Raw genomic sequence first — 17780 nt, 5'->3', positions numbered from 1 at the left:
AAATAGAGAACTCTGGCTTGAGCCAAATAACAATCCAGTACTGCCAGAGTCTCAAAAATCTCATTACTAACCACTGCGCATGCATTAATTATTGCTCTACTGATAAGACAGCCTTTATGAATTAATTCTGGTAGAGAAATATTAAAAAGCCCATAAAAATTGCCTACTTTGCTTGCCCCACCTGTCCAAAATACAAACCTAAGAAACCCATCCACACCAGCCCCTGGCATTTTAAATTGCCCCATGGACCGCTCAAAGTTTGGCAAATGGATTTTATTCAGCTCCCCCTGTCTCATGGATATAATATGTTTTGGTCATTGTCTGTTTTCTCACTGATCTGAAGCTTTCCCCTGCAGATAGGGTATGGCCTCTTCTGTAGCTAAAATCCTATTAGAAAAAAAAATTATTCCTACCTGTGGAAGCCTTCTCAAGCTTCACAGTGATCAGGGAACGGTCAAGTTCATCAATAAACCTATGCTGTTTGGCTGGTACTACAGCATTATCCCGGTGCTTACCAACTCCAATCCTCAGGCATTAATGGCCCAATCAACACATTAATAGCACCATTAAGACTCAATTGGCAAAATCTGTGAAGATACTTCAACTAACCTAGCCAAAAGCACTACAATTAGGTCCTGCTAGTATATGTGCTGCCCACGCAAGCACATAATAGGATCCTTCCAAATCTGAGATCCACCCCTTTTGTAACTCATTAATTCTCACACCATTTGAGATAGTCACAGGGCACCTGATGCACCTGGCTCCTGCCTTGTCTGACCCACAGCTGATAAAAAGAGATCCACTTCAATATTGTAAAGGCCTAATTGCTTTTGTTGAGAATAACCATGCTTTAGTAGAACTAGCTTCACAGCACATTTTCAGGAGACAAAGGCCTTAAGTGTCACGCTGCAACCGAGAAATTTTTGTCTACTGCAAAAGACATCTCAAAAAGTTCTCTCTTCAACCTTGTTGGAGGTGCCCTATTAGGTACTATTTACCAACCCTTGTGTCACCAAATTTCAAGAAACGAACTCCTGGATTCACATGTCACATCTAAAGAGAGCACTAAACCCAGACTGGACCTGTAAATCAACTGGTGATCTGAAAGTAAAGTTTCCAGGAATTAAAGCAGACATCTGATAAAGACAACTTTCACAAAATGACTGGACCAGGCTTTATTTTTTGCCTCTCTTCCATGGATAGATAATGCTTACCCACATTTCCCAACTCCAGCAAAAGGGGGAACTTCTCTGATTATGGGATGTGGCACCAGAAACCTCAATCTGCCCACAGCAACAGTGATCCCTTAGCTCACCTACAAGTCATTTTGCTGGAAGCCCAATTGCCACTACATGCCTAAAGTGTTCCCCAGATCCATTTTATAAAGTTAGAACTTAAATCCATACATACGTATTCCCTGCCTCAATTTAACCCAACCCTAGGCAGGAGAAACAAGATCTCTTGAATACATATGTAAAACACGCTGGGGAACAGCCAATGTAAGTTAGGCCACTTGTAAGCTGGCTGTCATACCCATATATTCAGGAAAACTTTCAATATGTGATAACATGGTATTTGAGTCTTGGTTGAATAATGTTAATGCCTCTATACTGACAAATGGGTCCATAAATGCTAATACTTATGAGGGAGCCCTATGTGCAGCTACTGGCTACTTTTCTAACTGTGGAGGTTTTGGTAATGGCCCCTAGGCTTGGGCAATTAATTGCCTTGACTGCTGATGGATAAAAGAACAATGTGCTCCTGCTGTATTCACTGTTCTATTTTTGGTTCACAACAAATTAGCAGCTTCCTATCGGTCTACGTCACTAAACCTTCATGGTCATCTGAAATGAGAACTTCCAGGAGGCATGAAATTCCAGGTTTGCCTCCATAGAGAGAAACTTTCTCCCTGCAGAGTAAGTCTAACAGACACAATCAGAAAATTTTCCCTAAAATTAAGAGAGCTGGTCAATTCTACAGCCAAAACAATAGTAACCCAACAATGATTATTCAGCTCGTTGGCTAAAGTAGTTTTGAACAATCACATAGCTCTGTATTACTTACCTGCTGAGCAAGGAGGCATATGTGTGATAGCAGACACCACTTACTACACATGGATAAACTTTTCTGGAAAAATAGAAACTCAATTGCACAAAGTTAGGGGATAAGCACATTGACTACTGAATTTGATAAGCGCATGACTAATGCTGAATTTCACATGATTCTCGCTGGTCTTTTGTTCAGATGGCTTTCTTCAGACCTAGGGTCATGGTTCAGAACCATCATACATTTTGGAATTGTCATGTTCCTTTTAGTTATGTTTTGTATAATAATTTTTAAGTTTTGCATCAGTTGCTTGTCAAACTTTGTAGAAACCATGTACCCAATAAGGTGATGCTAGCTCACCACTTCAAGATGATCTCTTACACATATGACTTCAAAAAGATATAGACTTTGTATGGGAAATGCCTGAGAGTTTTCCTTCCTAAGGACCTTCCTCGTTATTCAAATATGGTCCAAAATGGGTTCTAACTGCTATACACTTTCTGGCGTGGGACATGACACCCAAGAAAGGTCCTTTCTGGCACTGAGACATGGATGACCCAACTCTTGGTCACTGATGCTTTTGAGGAAAGATCTGGATCAAAAGGGAATAATGTGAAAGTAAAGAAAACATTTGAAATACAATCAGGAGGCCAGAAGGGGGAGCTCTCATGCGCTATTAACTCATCGTCAATTGCAGAACCCACTGGCAAGAAATGGAACCTTGCATTTTCCAGCAAAGGAAAGAATGAATTTCCCCAAGCAGAGCAACTAGCGCAGCCAGTAAGAAACAGCCACAACTCCACCAATGAGAAACTGTGACCACTCTGAACTCTCTCTCTCCTACAATGGACTTTCATTCAAGGAAGCCCTTCCCAACTTTTCTCATTTTCTCTGTAAAGTAATGGTTCCTCTCCTTTGGTCTCAGGATTTGCATATGGTTTTGCCATAGCCTGCATGTTTTGAATGGTAGTTTCTCTGTCATTCCTAAATAAACCCACTTTGCTGATAAAATAACTGGCTGCTTTATTTTCAAGGTTGTCAAACTGATTGCATATTAGAAGTGAAAGAGAACTGAAAGATGAATTTCTTGTGACACAAGTTTACAAAGTTCACAATGTAGCTTTTAAAAAGATAAAACTTACCTCTCTCATGAACTGCTCAAACTCTTCATCCAGCTCTTCTTTGGAATAGTGAGCCATAATCAAGAATTTTCACTTCCCAAGGTAAACATTCCAAAGTATTTACAACACTGGAAACACTAAATAACAAGAGATAAGTATGCTCTGAGGAAATTAATATCACATTATGAGCAACCAGACTTAATCCTCAGACATTTGTCTTATGGTTTAGTATACATGCACAATTATTGACCAATAACCTTGACAAGAGATCCTGAATTCATGAATAAAACTGCTTTGGAAAAGCAGCTCTTACAGTTTGCACTGTACTTAGGGTCCAGAATTACATTTTCATTGTTAACACCCAATTGTTGAAGGGTGGTCTCCGCAACATTTCCTAAACCTATGGTGTGTGTGTGTGTGTGTGTGTGTGTTATTTAATATTCCTGAAACAAATCAGGTCCTCTCAAGGAATCTGTCAAAAATTTAAAAATAGCAAGTCCAAAAGGCCATTTCTTTTCTGCAAAGCACAGGACAGAGTTTGTGTCGCCCTATCATTCGGTCTGTTATCAGTGCATATGAATAGTCTTGCAAACCAGACTGTTTCTGGATACAGACAAAATGCAATTCATTAAGATTCAAGGTCTACCTAAAATAGAGTTAGTGGAGTGTACAGATCAAAACGAATTGTGTTCCCTTTGGAGGGAGGGAAAGGCAACAAAACTATGCATAACTTGTAACACAAAGCTCTCCCCACCTGTCTAATGAACCCAATTCATTCGTTTAAAGAACCCCGGCCAGTATTTTTCCCAACCTGCAGAATATCAACTCCCGGCCTCTTTAGCATTTCTGATCAGTGTAGGATGTGTGTGCAGTTAAGGTCCTGCCCCAAGACCCTGGGCGGAGGGGGATCCCGGCTCCAGGAAGCGCGGGTTCCAGAGCGGCCGGAAGACAAAGACGCACTTGAATGGAGCGTGGGCGGAGGAGGGGAGCGGGTCTGAGGACACTCTCGGTCAGGGTCAACCGAGCGGGAAGCCTCACCTACCTGTCTCTGAGCTCCAGCTCCGCGCCATCCCAAACGTCTGCGGGGAGGGCCCAACAGTTACCAGGGTAACACACTTCGGCCGCCTGAAACCCGAGTCACATGACTCGGGCCGGTCACGTGGCTTGCGGGCCCCACGGGACAGCAGTTACTGTCTTTTCTCCGCTACGAGAAGGTGGCAGTTGCTGCGGCTCAGAATAATTTGGAGGGTAAGAGCCGTCGCTGCTGCACCAACGAGACTCCACAGCCTTTTCTGTGCTCCTTGGAAAAGTGGAGGGCGCGCGGGGGCGGGGAGGGGGGCGGTTCTCGAGAGGCGGAACCCAGGCATGCTGGGTGTTGTAGGCCGAGCCCGTAGCTTCCTGGGAAATGTAGTTTAGCTCCCTTAGTCCTTGTATCTCCGCACGTCTCGTTTCTTCTAACGTTCCCCACCTTTGTGGTTTCGGTTCCGCTTTCCGAGCGGAAAATTTGAAGGAAAAAAAAAAAATTATTGGATTCCTCTACGTGCAAACCCGTGAGTAGGCGTTGTGAGAGAAACTCAGATCCGTGAGAAAGAATTTTGTCATGAGGATAGGGGCTCTGTTCCACCATCTAGTGGGCAAACAATTGAAAATACACACGCACATCCCAACCTGCTGCTCGTCTTGGAGCATGTCTGTGGCTTCCCTCTACCCTCCCCTTTCTCCCTCCCACTCTGTAGTGGCGTTTTACAATTATTTTTCTTGAATTTTGAATTTTAGTTTTGCCCTTTCTTCCTCTAAAACACACGCAAGTTTCAGTTTCAGAGGACGTCATTTAGGAAGGTGGAAGTAAAGTACCAGTTGAAAGGATTGCCACTGGCAGACATAGGTTAAGGACTTCATTCTCACCAGCCCAAACTTTTCAACCGGCAAGTGTTTATTGTGATACAAATGCATACAGCCAGGAGCTGTGCCCTCAGACAAAGATTTGAATAATGAGATTTTTTTTTTTTAAAAAGCTACTATTTATTGAATACATAGGTTGATAGGAGCTTCACGTGCATTATTTCACTTAATGCACTTACACTCTTGTACTCAATCCGAAGGAATCCACGTAAAAAGATGCACAATGTCTCTTTGAAGTTGTCCTCATTTTATAGATGAGAAAACTGAAGCAGAGAGGTTAATGACTTGCTCAAAGCCATAGTGGCTAAACCAGAATCCAAGACTTGTTTTCACCTCCTCTCTTATCCAGCTTCTGTTCTATCATCCTTCCAAAAGCGTTTTGCAAATACTTTCAATAGCTTTGCCCCTGTGCCCTTGGAGCATGCCTACCCAATAAAACACCTGCTCTGGAGCCACTGAATACAGCTCGAGAAAATCACCCAACAGGTTGGACCATAACCAGTTTTCTGAGACATCTCAACTTTTTGGAGTATAAACATAGTGTTATTTTATTTTTAATGATCACTTTTTTAAACAGAGCTGTGTTAAATACTTCTATCACTTTTCTTATCACCTTAGACAAATTTTAGATTCCATAACTTTTTAGTTACTTCTAGATATTAAAACTAGCCAGTACAATTTAAAACAGATCTCTTAACTAGTTCGTAGTTGTTTTTGTATTTGGAGAGTTTTGGAATGGACAGTGGGCATGATCCATTTTTTACACAAATTTTGAAATAAGAATTCTCAGGCTTTTTACACGGTGCTGGATAAGGGGTATGAACTGCCACTGGTGTCAGGGAAACTGAAATCCCATAATAGTCTTCCAGTTAGAGTGGTAGCATATGGAGACCAGATGAAAATAAGAGTTCTAGCCCAAGTATGTTTCACAAAGGTACAGTGGGTCAGTGGCCTTCCCTGTGATTGTATCCCCACCCCCAATGAACAATTGAGATATATAAGATAGCCAAGTAAACTTATAACTGGAAGAACTCGAATTACTGTGTTGGTTCCTGATCTGTGGAGCCATTATGGTAGGAAGAACCAAGTGGAACCCCCTAGATATACCCCACTCCCATCCAAGTGAGCAAATCAAAACCAATGCCACTTCCTGGGAGGAATGACAGGGATTAGCACCACACTGAAAGACTTTAAGGCTGTAGGGATAGTAAACCCTGCATATCCGTCTTCAATCTTTTTGGATCCTACAGAAAAATAGATGGGTTTTGGATGACCATGGACTACAGTAAACTTAAGCAAGTGCCGGCACTAATTTCAGCTGCTGTGTCAGACATATTTGCTTAACTGGAAGATATCAACACAGTTCACAGCACTTGGCATGCTACTATTACCTAGTAAATATGGTCTTTTAAATTCTCTTCAGTAGAAGCGTGAAAGCAGTTGGCATGCATCTGGGTGGGACAATCATTCACATGCACTGTTTCAAACCCCATTGGCTAAACTAACTCTCATTGTACTCTATCAGAATGTAATCTGTAGGAAATTTGTATTGACATTTCACAGAATATCATTATGGTTTATTATATTGATGGCCTTACATTAATTGTAGTTGGTGAGTGGAGGTGGAAATTATTCTAGGTTATCTTCCTTAGGCACATCCAAACCAGAGAGTAGAAGATAAGCCACACAAAACTTTATGGCACTGCCATATTGGTGAAGTTTTAGGTTACCTACTGTTTGGGACATGCTGGGACCAAAAAGATAAAGGTAAAGAACAAATTGATACACATTAGAGCTTGCCACTAAGACGCATAGTGCTTGGTAGGTTTATTTTGATTTTAAAGGCAACATATACTGTACTGGAGAATAATGTACCAACCCATTTATTGGATGTGGATATTAGAGCAGAGAAAGTTCTGCTGCATATATGGTAGTTGTGCGAGCTTGCTGGAAGCTTGGGTCATATGATCTAGCAGATCTGATGATGGCTAGAAATATCCGAACTAATGAATAAAAGAGCAAAATATTCTGGGATTATTCACATGTTGGTTAGAGTAGCATATTAATGGCAACCATGAAAAGACTGTTGTCATACTACTGCCACACTCAGAGGTATCCTTAAAAGAATATAGTGAATGGAAATCCTTTCAGTGGGAAGAGCTCCAAGCAGAACACTTCAATTACTTTATGTTTTGGTAGAAGTGACCTAAGGTATAGATATACGTAGACTACTGGATAGTATCAAATGGCTTGGACTTTTGGTCAGAGGCCTTGATAAAGCAAGATCAAAAAACCAGAGATGGGGAACCTGGATGGCTCAGTTGGTTAAGTGTCTGCCTTTGGCTGAGGTCATGATCTCAAGGTCCTGGGATCCAGCTCTGTGTCAGACTCCCTGTTTAGCGGGAAGCTGGATTCTCCCTCTCCTTCAGCCCCTTTCCCCAGCTTATGTGTTCTCTCTCTCGCTTTTGCTCTCTCTCACTCTCTCTCTCTCTCTTTAAAATAAGTAAATAATGTCTTTAAAAAAACAGAGACAAGGAAATCTGGATAAAAGAGGCATATAGCTAGATCTGTGGGAGGGTGACACATAGCTCGAAGATTGTCCTGTTTTGTGTTAATGTCCACAAAAGAGCATTCTCTGAATAGAGAGACAACAACCAAATAGGTTAGTTTGTCCTGTGAATATCAGCTACACTCTCCCTTCATCTTTAGACCCCCACTCTTTGGACAATTGGTCCATGAAAAAACATACCGTGGCTGGGAAGAAGGCAATTTATGGGCATAACAGAATGGGCTCCCTTTCCTAATACAGATCTAGTACTAGATAAGTATTCTAATTACTAATAGATCAGTTTTCTAAATGCCCAACTTGTCAGCAAAAGAGATTGATACTGAGTCTTTGATGTGATATAGTCCCTAAAGGACACCAACCAGTCACTTAATATCAAAGTAACTTTATCAGACCCCTTCTACCTGGAAATGGCAACAATTCATCTTTGCTGGAATTTAAACCTAGTATGGTAATGAATTCACGTTCTCTGCCAGTAAAGCCTCCACCAGTGCCCCCAACTCAGGGTTTAGAAAATACCCTTACTCATTGGCATGGCATTCCCCATAATGTTACTTTTGTTCAAGGGATTAACTTTTGACAAAACTCATGAAACAATGGGTGCATGACCACATATCACCCAGAAACAGATGACTTAATGCAATAGTGGACTAGCCTATTGAAGGCTAAGCTAAAGTTGGAGAAAGGGTAAGACATATGTGCTGTATCAATGCCTGGCATATGGTGCTGTGTCCTTCTAGGAACCGAGGGATAGAAGTACAATTGATCCCTTTCGCCAATACTCCTAGGGACCCATTTTCAAAGTTTATTCCTTCTGTCCCTGAAACCTTAGGCTCTTCTGGGTAAGAGGTCCTGGTTTCCAAAAAGGGGAACACTTGGGACACCTGGGTGGCTTAGCTGTTGAGCGTCTGTTCGGCTGGGCCTGATCCCAGGATCTGGGATTGAGTCCCATATCGGGCTCCCTGTGGGGAGCCTGCTTCTCCCTCTGCCTATGTCTCTGCCTCTCTGTTTGTGTCTCTCATGAATAAATAAATAAAATCTTTAAAAAAAGGAGAAAACTTTCACCAGAAGACAAAGTAAAGGAGTTCCACAGAACTTGACTATTACCTTGTCATTTGGGAGTCCTCATTTCTATATTATCAGGTAAAAGGGAATTAATGTCAATGTATTTATAGGATTAATCTACCCTTATAAGCATAAAAAGCCTGGGTTGCTGATATATAATGGAGGCAGGGGGAGATATCTAAGGACTTGACCGATGCATCACCTGGTTTTTTAGTGCCAGGTGATAATGGTGAATGGACAGTTATAGCAACTATGCCCTTAAACTAAACCTAGAATAAGAAGATCTGGGTCATTCTACCAGGCAAGCTACTTTAGATCAACTGAGATGCTAGCCAAAGATGAGAGAAATTTAAAATCAACTAACGGAGGAGAGAGATGATGATGATGGACAAGACTTTGGAACCATTAGTTCCACAGACCCTCTTGCAGAAATGGTAGCTGGCTAGTACCTTGAAAGATATTTGGTGATGGAGTGGAGTTAATGGAGAGAAAGGGTGGATCTGAGTAGTGCAAAGGTTCTACTGCATCAGTTACCACTTTGTCCCCCACTTAAAATCCTCTCAGCCCTACATGTTACAGAAGTCACTGTTTCTACAACCAGTCCTTATAGATCTTGACCAGCTTCCTGCAGGTGCAACTGGAGAGTGCCTCATCTCTGGCTGAGATGTGAGCCTCTCACTTCCTTCCCTGGAAATTTTCTGACATGGAAGTGTGGAATATCCATTGAAATGCCATACATGTGCAACCTACAAGTGGTTATGTAGTGGCCAGTGTCCATGGGGCCATCTCTACCTGTGGGAGATGGAAGCCCATAGAAAAGTCTTTCTCATTTTATTTCATAGATTTCATTAAAGTTATACCTTCATTAGAAGGTCTATGGAATCCAGCAGAGGTTGGCCATAGCCATAGCAACCCCTTCCTTCTTTTGGAGAGGGAGAGTGAGAGAGAGAATCTTAAGCAGGCTGCATGCCAAGCTTGGAGCCCAATGTGGGGCTTGATCTCACAACCCTGAGATCATGGACCTGAGCCAAAATCAAGAGTTAGACACTTAACTGATTGAACCACCCAGGCAACCCTAACCATAGTCATTTTCATAATGCATCCCTAATTCATCTTTCCCTTCTTCCTGTCTTTACTCCCCTGTTCGTTATTCCTGCTTCTGAGGTCTATTCCCAGATAAATTACCTGTGGGAAAGCCTTTTCAGGAGGAACCTCAGGCCAAGACATTAATCTTATTAGCTAATTTAAGATAAATACATGCAAATAATTCAGGTCTCAATATACAATTATGCTTCATTATTCATATGTACAGAAATTTAGGAAGAGTGATGATTTTAAAAATTAGCATAATTGTTTCAACTTCTCCAAACCTTATTCACTTTATATTTGAGAGCTAGTAGTCACAGTAGTAAGTTACTGTATCATTGAAATGTTCATTCTGCTATATAATGTGCACATATACAGAGATTTACAGACTGTAAGAGAGCTTTTTTTTAATGCTTTAAAGTAGCATGAAATTATCCACAATTTTTCTATATTGTTGAATAATTGATACTATTACATCCTCAAGGTAAATAAATGTGAAAAGGAAAAGGATCTTCAATAATAAGGTAAATGGATTTTGTGACATTATTTCGGTTGGTGTTTGTAATGTCAGTTTACACTTTCACCATCAGAGGTCATGAAAGGACAATGTTGAACAGAAAATTGGAATTTTGTTGAAAATAAACTAAAGTTTGAAATTTGAGTTGTACCATCCTTAGAAGGTTTTTTTTTAAAAAGAAAAGTGACAGTCTAAACATCATTTTTATTTCATTATGATCTCATATTATTGTTATATTAAGTTTTTTTTGTTTTAATTCCAGTATAGTTTGTAAGGGAAGAAAAATAATTTTTAAGAATAAAGTGATCTGATGGGTTACAAGAACATCAGGCTATATTTGACTTTGGGACTTTCAATTTTTACCTTAAGAATAAAGTTTTAAATGCAAACTGTTGATTACTATTTATCTTGGAAATATATAACATTTAATTTCAAATGGGTTTGTGGGGCCTATAATTGACAAAAGTATTGCACTTATTAACAAGAGAAAATAAATAGAATTAAAATTTAGAAGGGCTTGGGAATGCATTTCTTAATGAACGTAGCCTATATACTTCATAAATCATAGTAAAGAGTCAGAAACCTCGGATCTGAGAAACTGGCAATGCAAAATGTCTCAGATATCATATTGACAATAAATTTTTGATATCTGATATTGATCTGTTTTTTTGCTTATCATTGGTAGCATGTGTTGATTTTAAACTTTTCTTGATCTAGTTAAATTATTAGAAATGCAAAAAACCAATAAGTGAAAATAACTTTTGGGGGGTTATAAAAACACACAAGTCATCAGTTGCCATTGCCCTTTTTTGGTAAAAATAACAACAAAACCTCCATATAAAATGATTGTTAATATGTTTGCATTAACAAAGTTTACATGTTTTCAAAAGTGCTGTGGCACATGAAATGAGTGTATTATAAAAACACAAATATTGTGTGATTTTCCATATATGAAGTATCCAGAATCCTTTTTATAGAAAAAGAAAGTAAAATGGTAGGTCTGTGGGTTATTTAATGGGGATAGAGTTTCAGTTTTGCAAGATTTAAAAAGAGTTCTGAAGATTGCGCACCAGTGTGAATGTACTTATCGCTATTGAACTCTACACTTAAAAATGGCTAAGTGTTATTATGTGTATTTTACTACAATTAAAAACAATGGGGTTTAAAAAATGCTGTGGCACATGAGTTGACATTGGACAATCAAAATTCTTCCCACTGAAGTTGGAATCCAGTGTCACCAGCACCTGCAAGTCGCCTGTGCTGCCTCTCAATAGCTGACTCTGGCCAGCCAAAGAGGCCACCAGTGGGCAAAAGGAACCCCTGCAGGATGGGGAGCTGGTTCAGAGATACTGTATTTGATTTGTACAAGAAATTTGGATTAGAAGGTGACACTGTCCTTCCCAAATTACAGGTACAACAGTATATCTACACCATAGTGTTGTGAGGAATAAATGAGTTATAACATAAAAATTCTGAACTGGGACTTGTATATCACAATGCTTAGTTTATTTTAGCTATTATGTTATTTATGATGCATGTGATAGTGTAAAATGGTAAGCAATAATTCCGTACCTGTCATCACCACCATTATTACTTGTTCCATTTTTCCAATCTAGTGTCTAAAAAGGCATTTTGTTTTTATTTGTTTATTCGTCTCCTGGAGTGTCAGGCACATCACAGTTATCAAAGAGCCTTTCAAAATAGTAAAGCACAATCTGTGACTAATGCTGAAATCCATCTTCATGGAATATTTGTGTCAACAGCTAAGACTTAGTCTTCACTAGTGTCCATACGATTGTCCCTTCCCTCACTTCTGTCCTTTTTGAGTCAGTTGTATCTTACTGGGTATCTTTTCCAGTCTTTTCCAGTGGTTTTCAAGTCCCTCATGCTGCTATGCTAGTATGTGCAGCCTGCTCTTACACGTAAAATCCCTCTCTACATACAATGACCATGATGTGTGGTGGTTGGGGGAGGCTAATTAGGATCTGGAACTTCAGCAATCTTCACAGATTTTATTATTTTAGTCCATGCTCCTTTTTGATGATAATAGCTATTCTAAAGTCATTCTTTGAGTTTTCCAAAAATTACTTTTAGACTTTTTGTTGTTCGCACTTGCTTGATTCATAAGTAACCTCAGGGTCCCTCAGTTTTAACATGAACATAGACTCTGCTCTTCATGTAATTACTGGTGTATTCTGTTAGTTGAGAAATATCCTACCCTGTTTTTGTTTAATTTTGGTTATATAATCAACCTTAAAAGGAAAAATATAAATTAATAGTTGATATGAAATGGGAGAAAATTTTTTTTTCTTAAAGTTCTTTTGTGAAGAACTTTTTTATTCTGAAAGTCAAAACCCACATACCATTTTCTAGTCACCATATAAATCTCATGGATGGAAAACAAGGTTTCTTTGAGAGAAAAAGAAAATATGAAGAGACTGTTTCTACAATTCCACCAAATCTTTCACCAATGCTTCTAACAAGTTCCAAAATGAATTTCATCTCCATACCCTGCCTTGCAGGAGGTTTTAATGAGCAATGAACTGGTTCTCATGGTGAAAGCCAAATGAAGAAAAATTCTGAATAATCCACCACCTGCACTATTCCACATTCAATAATCAAGGATAATGAGAGTGGAGTTAGTTCTGTATCACTACTGCCTTATTAAATGATCTACTTGACTTTGGAAAAATTGCATAAGGAGCAAAAGGACATCCAATTCAGAGTTATTTCATGCTTGCAGCCAAGCCTTCAGTGACATTCTGACATTCCAAGTTGGAATCAAGTTCTTTTTTGATTATATCTCAAATAGAAATTTTTTTAAATTTGATTGATTGATGGAATGTCTACTCTTTCTCTTTCTCCTACCAAATCATAAACACTTTGAGGCTGGGTGCTGCATTATTAATTTTTGTATTATACCAATGTTTTGCACAAGTAGGTGTTCCATGGTTGTTGAAACTACAGACTTTTAAAAAAAAAAGAAAAAGAAAAAAAAAGAAACTACAGACTTTATTTCTTGGTCCTATTTTACTATCTGATGGTTTAAGTTGTAACTTAAAACTTTTCTAAGTTTTAATACTTCCCGAATGGTGCATGGGGCTAATGCTCTCCTCATCTCCCACACACCACCTTGCAGCTCATCCCTGTGTATTAGAGAAATAGTCCTTTGGCCTGTGCATAGGCAAACACAGTATTTTTATGCAGGAGTAATTACAGTCACAACATAAACATGGTGATCTATTATTACTTTCTATAATCTCCATGGTAGCAACAATGACCAAATGTCCAGGAGGACTATACAATGAGATGTGGAAACTGTAGAATGTCCTTTATCAACTCAGCAGTTGCTCAGCATCAATCTACAGATGCTCTACTCTCCTAGGATCTAGTGAATGAACAAATAAGTTGCTTCTTTTAATCTGGACGAATATTCCATCAACCGGAAAATTCTTTCATTTTGTGTCTTAATTCTGAAGGACTCAGAACAAATAAAAAAATCTCAACTAATTGTTTACTGTTCAAGAGTAGAGTGCTTCAGAGTTAGAATGAGGCTGACCACTGGTGGTTACCTTCTGGATAAGTTACCCGCCCTAATGTCTTTGGGAAGCCTGAAGAAGTTTTGGTATCTGTGCCACATTTTTCTTATAAGTTAATGTAACTTAAAGTAACTCTCCTTTGCAGTTTCATTTCCTTCTTCTTACAACAATAAACACACTTAGGCTGTTTACCTGCTATGAAAGCTATTTGTAACACATAAGATGCAGGATTTATGCTCCCTTTTTCTCCCCACCCGCCCACCCCAGGAAGAGAGGTGTTAATACTTTGTTTTCTCTATAAAAGAGAATAAAATCCATGAGATTATAACCTCCATATATCAAGGTTGTTTCTGAGTTCTTGATACTCTTTGAAAGGAGATGAATTTGATTTAGTTTTAATTGTAATTGAGGTTTTTTTTTAACTTAAAAATGTCTAACACAGATGCTACAAGAAATAAAAGAAGTAATCACATGTTAACATTATTAATAATAACCCTGGGTTTTTAAAACATAGTTTTTTTTTTTATGTGTAAATCTAAAGAAAGGCCATAGGCTGATTCAGGGGAAGGCCTCTCAGGAGAATCTCAGCTATGGTTTTAATTGTGGAGGTGGACCCTTTTATAGAGCTTGGAAATGTCACCTTCACGAATATATTTTGTTTGAAGCAAAACATCTAGTGGGTTTGTTTTGATATCGGGAACATGGCAGACAAATGACCAGAGATGTCTACCATCACAGAGATTAAGTTGGAAGGCCTGAGAAGTCCCAGCCCTCTGTAGCAGAGCCACAGCCCTCTGAATCACACTGGTGGAAGGCAGGGCTGGCAGGACTAGAAGGAAACGGAATAAAAACCAATTAGGGACAGGCTACTGAGAGGGTAACATTTGAACTTTAGAAGAGAACCATATACCTTTGACTCAGATCAGCAATCTTTTAAGATCTGAATAACACAACCAGAATATACTGTTAATCTGAGTTTGTTTTACATTTTTAGTTCTGGCAATTCTTCAAGAACAAAAAGCTGTTTTCTTTCTAAATTTTGAAAAGTTCTTTGGCCTTTTAAGATTGAAATCTTAGTATATTATACACTTTCAAATATCAAATTTAGAATTTGTAATTTGAATTTTGTTAAATTCTTCTCCAGGAGAGAAAAAAACCTGTGTAGGCCATACATGGAAGTCAACTGGGCTGGGATGCAGATTTGATGAATTTTCTTTATATTTTATTATATTTTTCTAATTATCTGCATGAGGAGTGTAGTCTTTTTTGAAGTTTGAAAAAAGGGAAAGTGAAAAGTAATATATGAAACATTCAAGTATGCATTACCTTTATTTACATTTTTTAAATTTTGCGTTGGGATTTTTTTTGGAGAAGAAATAAATGATCCGAGATAAAATTAAAGTTCTCTGTTTAATATCTATTTTAAAATACATTTACAATCAGAAAAGGGAATAAAGGCTTTAATTTTCAGAGAAGCAATTGTTAACATGGTTGGATTTCAAGTGTTTATCCCTATTCCATGGGCAGTTCCTAATGTGAGAGTTTTCTATTTTAAAAAATCCACAGAATACTGAACAATCAAATGTTTAAGGTCATGTAAAGCTTAAATGAAAATAAACGAAGTTGTGCATTTATAATAAAGATGTCATGTTGTAAAAGGGGTCCAGAGTAACACTGCTAACACTGCTTTAATAATAAAATAAATATTAAAATAGGAAGAGTAAATATGGAGGTTGAGACTTCTAACAAAACTTCTTTCTTCCATTGTTGTTTCTCTACCTCGGTCATGGTGAATCTAGATATTTCTTTGTAAGGCTTGAAATTCACATATTATTTGATTTCTTGGTGTACTGGATGAAATACAGGGGCTCAAGGTAAAGATGAGAAAGCAATTTAGAGACAAAAGTAAGGAAAGGACAAACATACACTTTAATAGTGTAATCAAAGTACTGCTCCTGCCTTCACGGGTGGAACATATGACAGAATGCAAGCAAGACTAAATGGTATAGAGAGATGCTCAAAAAAGCCAGGTTAAAAAATCGTATCAAAATAAAGGACTGCTGGGCAGCCCCGGTGGCACAGCAGTTTGGCGCCACCTGTGACCTGAGGTGTGATCCTGGGGACCTGGGATCGAGTCCCACGTCAGGCTCCATGCGTGGAGCCTGCTTCTCCCTCTGCCTGTGTCTCTGCCTCTCTCTATCTCTCTCTATGAATAAATAAATAAAATCTTTAAAAAATAAAATAAATAAAGGACTTCTGGACTGCCAAAACTTCCCAGGCACACTGATGAAAGTTGTAAGCTGTGGAATGAAAAAATAAGTTTGAATATGTGTAAAAACAGTATATCAGTGAGTTTTACAAGAGAACAGTTACATTTCCTCCTGAATTTATGTAAATTTATTCCTCATACAATTTTTCCATTTTAACTGTTTTATCATTTCTTTCCAGTTAGCTATTTCAGTTTGATTTCCTTTGGGCAAGCTTGGTGCATGTTGGCAGAATAATGACCACTTTTTTTGGCGATGAGCTATTAAATGCCTGGGGATCAGTAGTTCTCTGCACCTCCAAGAGGCATCCAGCTGACAACTGACAGTGGAGCTTGTTGAAGAATCATATTGCTCTTATGCCAAATCTAAGTGGATACCAAGTAAAAAAAAATCTCATCCTTAAAACAAATGAACATTATTCACAAATACTTTGTTACTTCTCAGTTAAAATTAATAGTATGAAGGATTTTCTCTTCTGTTCTGTTATAGATCACAAAATTGAATGCTTAGCATGAAATTTAATGTCTAAAAATTTAATGATTATCTTCTGTGTGGAAAACTATCAAATTTTATTTCATTATGATGATATGTGATATTAAAGAATTTGAAGACTTTGATCTCATTTGCCATCTAGAATCTAGAGGGAGACAATGGGCTCTTTACTATCTTCATAGCATAAATGTTAGTGTGAATGAGTATTACCCAACTGGATTTGACTACTTTTGAAATTGCTTTAACTCTCGTCTGAAATAATGGAAAACCTTTCACACAATTGCTATATTACCCAGCTTATAACTAAAACGACAATAAAACAAACTGCACATAAGCTTTGGTAGAGATGCAACCCTAGCAGTACACTGAAGTTCACACCATAATAAATGTTAGAACTGAGAGTGGGGTTGAGAGGTGTTGATTATGAGACTGATGGCTAATGTTCATGCCAGGAGTGCCTCCCAGCTTGCGATTGCCTGGTGTAAAGTTCTAGAAACCATCAGTTCCTGTCACTGGGCAAGAGGAATATGGTGACTTTGCTACTGACTGTGGAGGTCAGGGTCTTCTAAGGGTCACCATGGATGCTGAACATTCTTCCTAGGGGAGCTAAAAAATTATTCAACAAACTTTACTGTCAATGTATTTTGTCCTGTGCATGATGCCTGGATATGAAGGCACAGAGATAGGAGACATAGTCCCTGCAGGGGAATTCCCTGTTGGCATGGGGAATTGACTTGTGATGTGCATAATAATTACAACACCCTGTGTGAAGTGCTACAATCAGGTGTGGTGGACCACAAACAAAAGAAGTACCAGCTCTGCCTAGAGGCACCAGCCAATGGTTTTTTCCCTGAAGATGTGACATTAGAGCAGGGGGAGGTAGGTCCTCCCTTAGAAAACAGGGAGTCATCCTTCAAATATTGAGAACAGCATTTTTAAAAAGGCAACACATTCTTTTGGAGAATGTTGCATAGTTCAAGTAGCTGTAACAGATTGTACCTCTGTTGATTTTTGTTGTCCATAATCTAATTTCACTTTTTTTTTTCAGAGACAGAGAAAGAGTGAGCCCACATGTGTGAATGGCAAAGGGGGGGCAGGGTACGAGCAGAGGCAGAGAGAGAGAGAGAGAGAGAGAGAGAGAGAATATTAGGGCTCAATCTCAAAACCCTGAGGTCATGA

The 17780-nt window shown here is 38.8% G+C and overlaps 1 protein-coding gene and 1 long non-coding RNA gene across 10 annotated transcripts in view; one reads left to right on the top strand and one right to left on the bottom strand.

Annotated features, from left to right (window-relative positions):
* The window catches only part of CEP162 (centrosomal protein 162), a 97668-nt gene extending 93180 nt beyond the window's left edge, over window positions 1-4488 (bottom strand). For 3 of the 9 annotated variants that reach the window (XM_072832167.1, XM_072832169.1, XM_072832170.1), the window contains exons 1-3: window positions 4210-4475; window positions 3189-3304; window positions 2065-2127 (exon numbers count right to left, since the gene is read on the bottom strand). In XM_072832167.1, the coding sequence (XP_072688268.1) occupies window positions 2065-2127; window positions 3189-3245 (120 nt within the window). In that variant the 5' untranslated portion in view covers window positions 3246-3304; window positions 4210-4475. Of the gene's footprint in view, window positions 1-2064; window positions 2128-3188; window positions 3305-3978; window positions 4103-4209 lie in introns of those variants that run through there. The other 6 variants (XM_072832171.1, XM_072832174.1, XM_072832175.1 and 3 more) reach the window with 4 other exon arrangements.
* A 97-nt stretch (window positions 4489-4585) lies between these two features.
* On the top strand, window positions 4586-16658 carry LOC140636263 (uncharacterized). Its single transcript, XR_012033559.1, has 3 exons — window positions 4586-4717; window positions 10271-10310; window positions 16291-16658. It is a non-coding gene; the product is annotated as an uncharacterized lncRNA (long non-coding RNA).
* Window positions 16659-17780: the final 1122 nt, after the last annotated feature.

Source organism: Canis lupus, chromosome 7, assembly GCF_048164855.1.
Source record: "Canis lupus baileyi chromosome 7, mCanLup2.hap1, whole genome shotgun sequence".
In the NCBI taxonomy this organism is placed as follows: domain Eukaryota; kingdom Metazoa; phylum Chordata; class Mammalia; order Carnivora; family Canidae; genus Canis; species Canis lupus.
This window is presented reverse-complemented; position numbering and strand designations above follow the sequence as displayed.